At 44.1% G+C, this 10,967-nt stretch overlaps 1 protein-coding gene across 2 annotated transcripts; it reads right to left on the bottom strand.

Moving 5' to 3' along the window:
* Positions 1-6,799: 6,799 nt before the first annotated feature.
* On the bottom strand, positions 6,800-9,559 carry ppil6 (peptidylprolyl isomerase (cyclophilin)-like 6). Of its 2 annotated transcripts, XM_024378314.2 has the most exons (8): positions 8,853-9,555; positions 8,623-8,718; positions 8,278-8,466; positions 8,040-8,102; positions 7,793-7,940; positions 7,524-7,583; positions 7,235-7,370; positions 6,800-6,959 (listed from the first exon to the last, which is right to left on the bottom strand). In XM_024378314.2, the coding sequence occupies exons 1-8, from the start codon at positions 8,928-8,930 to the stop codon at positions 6,848-6,850; spliced, it is 882 nt and encodes a 293-aa protein (XP_024234082.1). In that variant the 5' UTR covers positions 8,931-9,555; the 3' UTR covers positions 6,800-6,847. The 2 variants fall into 2 exon arrangements, with proteins under 2 accessions (XP_024234082.1, XP_024234083.1); XM_024378315.2 differs by lacking the exon at positions 8,623-8,718 and having other exon boundaries at positions 8,853-9,559.
* Between the last annotated feature and the right edge of the window lie 1,408 nt (positions 9,560-10,967).

Genomic DNA, 10,967 nt, shown 5'->3' with positions numbered 1-10,967 from the left:
TGCATGTCACAACTAACAATTGTTTACAGACAGATGATTTCACTTATAAGTCACTGTATCACAATTCCAGTAGGTCAGAAGTTTACATATACAAAGTTGACTGTGCCTTTAAACAGCTTGGAAAATTCCAGAAAATTATGTCATGGCTTTAGAAGCTTCTGATAGGCTAATTGACATCATTTGAGTCAATTGGAGGTGTACCTGAGGCTGTATTTCAAGGCCTACCTTCAAACTCAGTGCCTCTTTGCTTGACATCATGTGAAAATCAAAAGAAAAATAAATAATTGTAGACCTCCACAAGTCTGGTTCATCCTTGGGAGCAATTTCCAAATGCCTGAAGGTACCACGTTCATCTGTCCAAACAATAGAAGTATAAACACCATGGGACCACGCAGCCGTCATACCGCTCAGGAAGGAGGCGTGTTCTGTCTCCTAGAGATGAACGTACTTTGGTGCGAAAAGTGCAAATAAATCCCAGAACAACAGCAAAGGACCATGTGAAGATGCTGGAGGAAATGGGTACAAAAGTATCTATCCACAGTAAAACAAGTCCTATATCGACATAACCTGAAAGGCCGCTCAGCAAGGAAGAAGCCACTGCTCCAAAACCGCCATAAAAAAAAGCCAGACTACGTTTTGCAACTGCACATGGGGACAAAGATCCTACTTTTTGGAGAAATGTCCTCTGGTCTGATGAAACAAAAGTAGAACTGTTTGGTGATAATGACCATCGTTATGTTTGGAGGAAAAAGGGGGAGGCTTGCAAGCCGAAGAACACCATCCCAACCGTGAAGCACGGGTGGCAGCATCATGTTGTCCATGTGCTTTGCTGCAGGAGGGACTGGTGCACTTCACAAAATAGATGGCATCATGAGGTAGGAAAATTATGTGGATATATTGAAGAAAATCTCAAGACATCAGTCAGGAAGTTAAAGCTTGGTCTCAAATGGGTCTTCCAAATGGATAATGACCCCAAGCATACTTCCAAAGTTGTGGCAAAATGGCTTAAGGACAACAAAGTCAAGGTATTGGAGAGGCCATCTCAAAGCCCTGACCTAAATCCTATAGAAAATTTGTGGGCAGAACTGAAAAGGCGTGTGCAAGCAAGGAGGCCTACAAACGTTACACCAGCTCTGTCAGGAGGAATGGGCCAAAATTCACCAAATTTATTGTGTGAAGCTTGTGGAGGGCCACCCGACACATTTGACCAAAGTTCAACAATTTAAAGGCAATGCTACCAAATACTCATTGAGTGTATGTAAACTTCTGACCCACTGGGAATGTGATGAAAGAAATAAAAGCTGAAATAGATCATTCTCTCTACTATTATTCTGACATTTCACATTCTTACAATAAAGTGGTGATCTTAACTGACCTAAGACAGGGATTTTTTTTAATAGGAATTAAATGTCAGGAATTGTGAAAAACTGAGTTTAAATGTATTTTGCTAAGTTGTATGTAAACTTCCAACTTCAACTATATATATATATATATGTGGACACCCCTTCAAATGAGTGGATTCGGCTATTTCAGCCACACCCGTTGCTGACTGGTGTATAAAATTGAGCGCACAGCCAAGCAATCTCCATAGAATTTTTTTTGTAGTGGAATGGCATTACTGAAGAGCTCAGTGACTTTTAACGTGGCACCGTCATAGGATTCAATCTTTCCAACAAGTACGTTTGTCCAATTTCTGCCCTGCTAGAGCTGCCCAAGTCAACTGTAAGTGCTGTTATTGTGAAGTGGCAATGTCTAGGAGAAACAGCGGCTCAGCTGCAAAATGGTAGGCCACACAAGCTCACAGAACGTGACTGCCGAGTGTTGAAGCGGGAAAAAATATGTCCTCGGTTGCAACACTCACTACTAACTGCGTCTGGAAGCAACGTCAACACAATAACTGTTCGTTGGGAGTAAAGCTCGCTGCTACTGGACTCTAGAGCAGTGGAAACGCGTTCTCTGGAGTGATGAATCACGCCAGGAGAACGCTACCTGCCCCAATGCATAGTGCCAACTGCAAATTTTGGTGGAAGAGGAATAATGGTCTGGGGCTGTTTTTCATTGTTCGGGCTAGGCCACTTAGTTTCAGTGAAGGTAAATCTTAATGCTACAGCATACAATGACATTCTAGATGATTCTGTGCTTCCAACTTTGTGGCAACAGTTTGGGGAAGGCCCTTTCCAGTTTCAGCATGACAATGGCCCCGTGCACAAAGTGAGGTCCATACAGAAATGGTTAGTCAAGATCGGTGTGGAAGAACTTGACTGGCCTGCCCTGACCTCAACCCAATCAAACACCTTTGGGATGAATTGGAACACTGACTGCGAGCTAGGCCTAATCACCCAACATCAGTGCCGACCTCACTAATGCTCTTTTGGCTGAGTGGAAGCAAGTCCCCGCAGCAATGTTCCAACATCGAGTGGAAAGAATTCCCAGGAGAGTGGAGGCTGTTATAGCAGCAAAGGGGGGACCAACTCCATATCAATGCCCATGATTTTGGAATGAGATGTTCGATGAGCACGTGTCCACATACTTTTGGTTATGTAGAGTATTTACAAACATGGTATTACAGAAACATAAAGAAAACAACAGAGTTCCCAGGCAAGGCTGCCAGTTGTTTGGTCGGCATAAACCAGAGAAAAACAGGGTAGGTCTTTCAACAACCCCTCACCCAGATTTGTGTGGTGTAAATAGATTTGCACCCGCTTAATCATCCTGTGGTGTGGTGAATTAAAACTGATAAACAAAACGGTTTTAGGACATCAGTAAAAAAACTAGTTAAGCAAACGAATATGTACTGTACACCATGTATATTAGATTGAAGTATATTGCAAAATATGTTTGTGTGGGGATCGATGTGGAGAGTCCGTCATGGTCTGGGGCGGTGTGTCACAGCATCATCGGACTGAGCTTGTTGTCATTGCAGGCAATTTCAACACTTTGCGTTACAGGGAAGACATTCTCTTCCCTCGTGGTACCCTTCATGCAGGCTCATCCTGACATGACCCTCCAGCATGACAATGCCACCAGCCATACTGCACGTTCTGTGCGTAATTTCCTGCAAGAACAGGAATGTCAGTGTTCTGCCATGGCCAGCGAAGAGCCCGGATCTCAATCCCATTGAGCACGTCTGGGACCTGTTGGATCGGAGGGTGAGGGCTAGGGCTATTCCCCCCCAGAAATGTCAGGGAACTTGCAGGTGCCTTGGTGGAAGAGTGGGGTAACATCTCACAGCAAGAACTGGCAAATCTGGTGCAGTCCATGAGGAGGAGATACACTGCAGTACTTAATGCAGCTGGTCGCCACACCAGATACTGACTGATACTTTTGATTTTGACCCCCACCTGGCTGCTTACAAGCAAAAACTAAAGCAGGAAGCACCAGCGATTCGGTCAATAAGAAAGTGGTTAGATGAAGCAGATGCTAAGCTACATGACTGTTTTGCTAGCACAGACTGGAATATGTTCAGTGGAAATATGTTCCGGTGGCATTGAGGAGTACATCACATCAGTCACTGGCTTCATCAATAAGTGCATCGATGACGCCGTCCCCACAGTGACTGTACATACATACCCCAACCAGAAGCCATGGATTACAGACAACATCCGCACTGAGCTAAAGGGCAGAGCTGCCGCTTTCAAGGAGCGGGACTCTAACCCGGAAGCCTATAAGAAATCCCGCTATGCCCTCTGACGAACCATCAAACAGGCAAAGCGTCAATACAGGACTAAGATTGAATCGTACTACACCGGCTCTTACGCTCGTCGGATGTGTCAGGGCTTGCAAACTATTACAGACTACAAAGGGAAGCACAGCCACGAGCTGCCCAGTGACACAAGCCGACCAGACAAGCTAAATTACTTCTACGCTCACTTCGAGGCAAGTAACACTGAAGTATGCATGAGAGCATTAGCTGTTAAATGACTACCGACCCGTAGCACTCATGTTTGTAGCAATGAAGTGCTTTGAAAGGCTGGTCATGGCTCACATCAACACCATTATCCCAGAAACCCTAGACCCACATTTGCATACCGCCCAAACAGATGCACATATGATGCAATCTGTATTGCACTCAACACTGCCTTTTCCCACCTGGACAAAAGGAACACCTACGTGAGAATGCTGTTCATTGACTACAGCTCAGCGTTCAACACCATAGTGCCCTCAAAGCTCATCACTAAGCTAAGGACCCTGGGACTAAACACCTCCCTCTGCAACTGGATTCTGGACTTCCTGACAGGCAGCCCCAGGTGGTAAGGGTAGGTAGCAACATATCCGCCATGCTGATCCTCAACATGGGTGCCCCTCGGGTGCGTGCTCAGTCCCCTCCTGTACTCCCTGTTCACTCTTGACTGCATAGCCAGGCACGACTCCAACACCATCAAGTTTGCCGATGACACAAGTGGTAGGCCTGATCACCAACAACGATGAGACAGCCTATAGGGAGGAGGTCAGACACCTGGCTGTGTGGTGCCAGAACAACAACCTCTCCCTCAACGTGATCAAGACAAAGTAGATGATTGTAGACTACAGGAAAGGGAGGACCGAGCACACCCCCATTCTCATCGACGGGGCTGAAGTGGAGCAGGTTGAGAGCTTCAAGTTCCTTGGTGTCCACATCGCCAACAAACTATCACGGTCCAAACACAATAACACAGTCATGAAGAGGGCACGACAAAGCCTATACCCACTCAGGAGACTGAAAAGATTTGTCATGGGTCCTCAGATCCTCAAAAGTTTCTACAGCTGAACCATCGAGAGCTGTCTGGTTGCTTCAACCTAACTGGTTGCTTCACTCCCTGGTATGGCAACTGCTCGGCATCCAACCGCAAGACCCTATAGAGGGTAGTGCGTACGGCCCAGTACATCACTGAGGCCAAGCTTCCTGACATCCAGGACCTCTATACCAGGCGGTGTCAGAGGAAGGCCCTAAAAATTGTCAAAGACTCCAGCCACCCTAGTCATAGACTGTTCTCTCTGCTAACCGCATGGCAAGCGGTACCGGAGCGCCAAGTCCAGGTCAAAAAGGCTTCTCAACAGCTTTTACCCCCAAGCCATAAGACTCCCGAACAGCTACTCAATTGGTTAGCCAGACTATTTGCATTGCCCACCCTCCCCTTTTACGCTGCTGCTATTCTCTGTTTTATCTATGCATATGCATATATGCACTTTAACTCTACCAACATGTACATATTTTTATTTGTTATTTTACCAGGTAAATTGACTGAGAACACGTTCTCATTTACAGCAACGACCTGGGGAATAGTTACAGGGGAGAGGAGGGGGATGAATGAGCCAATTGTAAACTGGGGATTATTAGGTGATGGTTTGAGGGCCGGATTGGGAATTTAGCCAGGACACCAGGGTTAACACCCCTACGATAAGTGCCATGGGATCTTTAATGACCTCAGTCAGGACACCTGTTTAACATCCCATCCGAAAGACGGCACCCTACACAGGGCAGTGTCCCCAATCGCTGCCCTGGGGCATTGGGATATTTTTAGACCAGAGTAGAGTGCCTCCTACTGGCCCTCCAACACCACTTCCAGCAGCATCTGTTCTCCCATCTAGGGACTGACCAGGACCAACCCTGCTCAGCTTCAGAAGCAAGCCAGCAGTGGTATGCTGCTGGCTATTACCTCGACTAACCAGTGCCCCCCACACATTGACTCTGTACCGGTACCCCCTGTATATAGCCTCGCTATAGTTATTTCACTTCAGCTCTTTAATTATGTTACTTTTATTTCTTAACACATATTTTTTCAAAAACTGCATTGTTGGTTAAGGGCTTGTAAGTAATTATTTCACTGTAAGGTGAAATACTGTTGTATTCGGCGCATGTGACAAATTTGATTTGATACTGTGTGAATCAGCCCTTCATGGTCAAATTGCTGCAAAGAAACCACTACTGAAGGACACCAATAAGAAGATACTTGCTTGGGCCAAGAAACAAGAGCAATGGACATTGGAGTGGTGGAAATTTGTCCATTGGTCTGGAGTCCAAATTTGAGATTTTTGGTTCCAACCGCTGTGTCTTTTTGAGACGCGGTGTGGGTGAACGGATGATCTCCACATGTGTGGTTCCCACCATGAAGCATGGAGGATGTGATGTGATGGTGTGGGGGGTGCTTTTCTGGTGACACTGTGTGATTTATTTAGAATTCAAGGCACACTGAACCAGCATGGCTATCACAGCATTCTGCAGCGATTACGTCATCTGGTTTGGGCTTAGTGGGACTATCAGTTGTTTTTCAACATGACAATGACCCAACATACCTACAAGCTGTGTAATTGCTATTTAACCAAGAAGGATAGTGATGGAGTGCTGCATCAGATGACCTGGCCTCCACAATCCCCCAACTACAACCAAATTGAGATGGTTTGGGATGAGTCAGACCGCAGAGTGAAGGAAAAGCAGCCAACAAGTGCTCAGCATATGTGGGAACTCCTTCAAGACGGTTGGAAAAGCATTCCAGGTGAAGCTGGTTGAGAGAATGCCAAGAGTGTGCAAAGCTGTCAAAGGGTGGCTACTTTGAAGAATCTCAAATATAAAATATATTTTGATTTGTTTAACACTTTTTTTGGTTACTAGATGATTACATATGTGTTATTTCATATTTTGTCTAAACTATTATTCTACAATGTAGGAAATAGTACAAATAAAGAAAAATCCTTGAATGAGTAGGTGTGTCCAAACTTTTGAATGGTACTGTATATATTTATTACAAATCCAATTCCCCAGTGACTAAAGCATTCATTTACTGAGCTTAACTGAATATACCAATAATAAAATAGAGCTGGACCAGTTGTCAAACTGGGTTTTAATAAAAAATATGCAGTTAAGGTTATGTCAGGGTTCAAACACTCCACAGTCTGCTACTTTACAGTCTTGTTTGGGTCTTTCATTGTAGGTTGGGACTTCCTCAAGTCTCCTCAGAACCTCTGTGCCTTCAACCACTTGACTACAAAACAAAGAGAATATGAAAAGCTGGATACCAGGTACAAAATACAGAAATACAGTATATACAGTAATACAGAAATACAGTATATCCCAGAACAGTCCTGACGCCACAGAGGTCGTTAAACGTTGACATCCAAAAGATTGTGCGAGCCTAAAGGTTTTAGAACACAAAACCGAGACACAAGCAGTACACAAACACTACACTATAGCAGTACACAAACATACACTTCATTCAACTAACAGCACTATACCACACATTATTAGAGACATACACACCCGAAAGCCACATATTGTCTGTCCATCCAAAGGGCGGGCTGCAGGGTGATGTAGAACTGAGAGCTGTTGCTATGAGGACCCTGGTTGGCCATTCCCAGGATGCCCCTCCTACTGTGGGAGACTGCAAAGCTCTCATCTAGCAGAGATCCCAGTCACATGTTAGTTTGGAGACAGTAAATAGACATACATCCTAATACATCTCCCTATACTTACTTACCCGAATACATTTCCCTAGGCATGTGTATTAATACTGTAGAGTAGTAACTTGATGTTAGGCCTGCATCTGTACCTTCAAAAGTTGGCCCGTAGATTGACTCCCCTCCGTTGCCTTTGCCTGGTGCAGAAATATCTGCAATAGGGAAATATGACATCATCAAGTGGTGTGTGTACTGACAAAGTAAATATTGACGTATGATGACTCAATTAAAACTTACCAATATGACAGCAAACAGATACAGTATGGAATCAATGGCAAGTCAAATACAGTCCTGTATGTCCTTTCTTATCAATGTAGGCCTCTAGGGGTGACTTTCAGATAGAGGACCTGGTAGACCGTACCTCCCCCCTGTATCCAGCCGTTGGGCACCACACGATGGAACACAGAACCCTTGTAGGACAGGATTAAGTCACTCTGTGACAGGCCTGCCTCCCCTGTACACAGAGCCTGGAAGTTTTTACACGTCTTCGGACACAGCTCTGTAAACAGCTGGGGAGACAGAAGACCTACGCTGTCAATACAACTCTGGACCAACTTCTTTACCCATTCAGGTCCAGTCAGATCAATGGTTACAAATGATAGCCTCACCTCAAACAGTAATCTTCCAACCGAGTCCCCTCGGATCGAAATGTCCATGTAAACAAACGTGTGCTGTGGTGGAAGCGAGAGAGGATGTCATGTTGTAGGTATGATGTCACTGTTATAAAGTACTTTAGGGCCATGGGGCTTGCTGTAGTAACTGCACTGTCTGTCTTTGTGTGTTTCATGGTCTATTGTGTCACTCTATCCTAATCCTATGCAAGTACAGTGTGTAGACTAGACTTGCCCCAGTGCTGAGGAGGTGTTTAGAGTAGTAGTCGTCAGCGAGGGCCAGGTATAGTGCATGTGGACGGATAAGTGTAAACTCCCACTCCTTCTCAGCCCAGCTGGTCAGGTCCTTCTCGTTGCCAAGGAGACAACCATTCACGAAACACATTAGGTTGCTGGAGAACTGCCAGACCTCCCCTTTCAGCTCCTTGGTTTGAAAATGTTAAAGGATGCAGTTTAACTCAACAATTCATAATACAAATGTTGACTAATGCACACCACAGCTCAAGCCATACATCACACTACTTAGCTAAGCATTATTCTCCATTTGAGTCTATTATTCAAATACTCAAAGTATACCCACCCTTTTCTTATTGGTTAGATACACATGCCAGTCACATTCGAGTAATGGACGAATTGTTGGATCCAAAAACGAGGTGGGAAACTTCTGTTTCAGTCCCTGTGTTGACATAAAATATGATTTGGTCTGCTCAGTCAGTTAGTGCTCATGCCGGATAGCCTTAACTAGCTAGCTAACCAGGTTGGTTTGCCAGAATGTCTATACTTAAACTGTACTTTGAAGCTGAAAGTTACCTCGGCAATGCTCTTAGCAATTTGAAAATGGTGTTCTTTCATCAAACCCACGATTTCCAGGTAAACTTCAGAAGTCATGATTGGGCTGTAAATATAATTTTTTGACAGCCCAGAGGTGTTTGTAAGCAAGACGTATCCATGGTAACATTGCAGTCACGAGCTAAAATGACGTTTTCGTCGCATTTTGTTGACAGTACCGCATCTTGTCTAGCATGGGGACCGGTTTAGTAACTGTGGTAGTCTGTTTTGCCAATGGTGCTTTCAAGACAACTGGGATCTCGAGAAAAAACGAGGTCAAATCATGACGCCTGTGATCTTCAGGTCGGAAAGTCAGCGCTTTAGAAATATGCCCGAGTTTCAGACTTGGAATTCCGAGTTGGATGACCGTTCACAAAGATTATTCCCAGTCGGAAATCTTTTTTTTCTTCGAGTTCCCAGTTGTCTTGAACGCACTGAAGTCAGATGTCGGAGATTTCCCAGTTGTTTTTAACGCGGCATAGCATTCCACTTCACTTCTTGTACTGGCCTTGTGACGGAGTTGCTGATTGGTTGTTAAACATAGCATAATTCCATGACAACACGTGGAGTCTCGAAAATAGAATTAGAATTTTAACAACGTCAAAAACAAAATCAAAGCTAAGACGTTTTGTGGTTGGAATTGCAGTATGTATTTATACTGAACACATATAAACGCAACATGCAACAATTAACGACTTTATTGAGTTACAGTTCATATAAGGAAATCAGTCAATTGAAATAAATTCATTAGGTCCTAATCGATGGATTTCACATGACTGGGCAGCTAATTTTCAAATTGCTAAGAGCATTGCCGAGGTAACTTTCAGCTTCAAAGTCAAGTTTAAGTATAGACATTCTGGCAAACCAACCTGGTTAGCTAGCTAGCTAAGGCTATCCAGCATGAGCACTAACTGACTGAGCAGACCAAATCATGTTTTTATGTCAACACAGGGACTGAAACAGACGTTTCGTTTTTGGTAATGTTACTGTAAATACATACTGTAAACACATGTAATTTTGGGAAGATGCCTGGGAGGGCATAGTCCCACCCACCCACTGGGAAGCCAGGCCTAGCCAATCAGACTTAGTTTTTCTCCACAAAAAGGCTTTATTACAGAGAAATACTCCTCAGATTCATTAGCTGTCCAGGGTGGCTGGTCTCAGACGATCCCCCAGATGAAGGAGTCGGATGTGGACTTCCTGGGCTGGCGTGGTTACACATGGTCTGTGGTTGTGAGGCCAGTTGGGCCTACTACCAAATTCTCTAAAACTACATTGTACGTGGCTTATGGTAGAGAAATGAAGATTCAATACTCTGGTAACAGCTCTGGTGGACATGCCTGCAGTCAGCATGCCAATTGCACACTCCCTCAACTAGAGACATCTTGACATTGTTTTATGTGCCAAAACTGCACATTTTAGAGTGTCCATTTATTGTCCCCAGCACAAGGTGTGTCTGTGTAATGTCAATGCTGTTTTAATCAGCTTCTTGATATGCCACACCTGTCAGGTGGATGGATTATCTTGGCAAAGAAGAAATGTTCACTAACTAGGGCTGTAAACAAATTTGTGCACAACATTTGAGAGAAATAAGCTTTGTGTGCATATGGAACATTTCAGGGATTTTTTATTTCAGCTCATGAAACATGGGACCAACATTTTACATGTTGCATTATTTTTGTTCAGTATAGTTTGAGAACTTTATGTGCTAGCAACTTTTGACCAATGACGTACAGTTGAAGTCTGAAGTTTACATAAACCTTAGCCAAATACATTAACTCAGCTTCACAATTACTGACATTTAATCCTAGTAAAAAAAATCCCTGTCTTAGGTCAGTTAGGCATGTCCACCACTTTATTGTAAGAATGTGAAATGTCAGAATAATAGTAGTGAGAATAATTCATTTCATATTTTATTTCTTTCATCACATTCCCAGTGGCTCAGAAGTTTACATACACTCAATTAGTATTTGGTAGCATTGCCTTTAAATGGTGCTGCCACCCCTGTGCTTCACGGTTGGGATGGTGTTCTTCAGCTTGCAAGCCTCCCCCTTTTTCCTCCAAACATAACGATGGTCATTATGGCCAAACAGTTCT

Source organism: Oncorhynchus tshawytscha, linkage group LG18 (genome assembly GCF_018296145.1).
Source record: "Oncorhynchus tshawytscha isolate Ot180627B linkage group LG18, Otsh_v2.0, whole genome shotgun sequence".
Taxonomy (NCBI): Eukaryota; Metazoa; Chordata; class Actinopteri; order Salmoniformes; family Salmonidae; genus Oncorhynchus; species Oncorhynchus tshawytscha.
The sequence above is the reverse complement of the archived record's forward strand: the minus strand, read 5'-3'. Positions and strand labels throughout refer to the sequence as shown.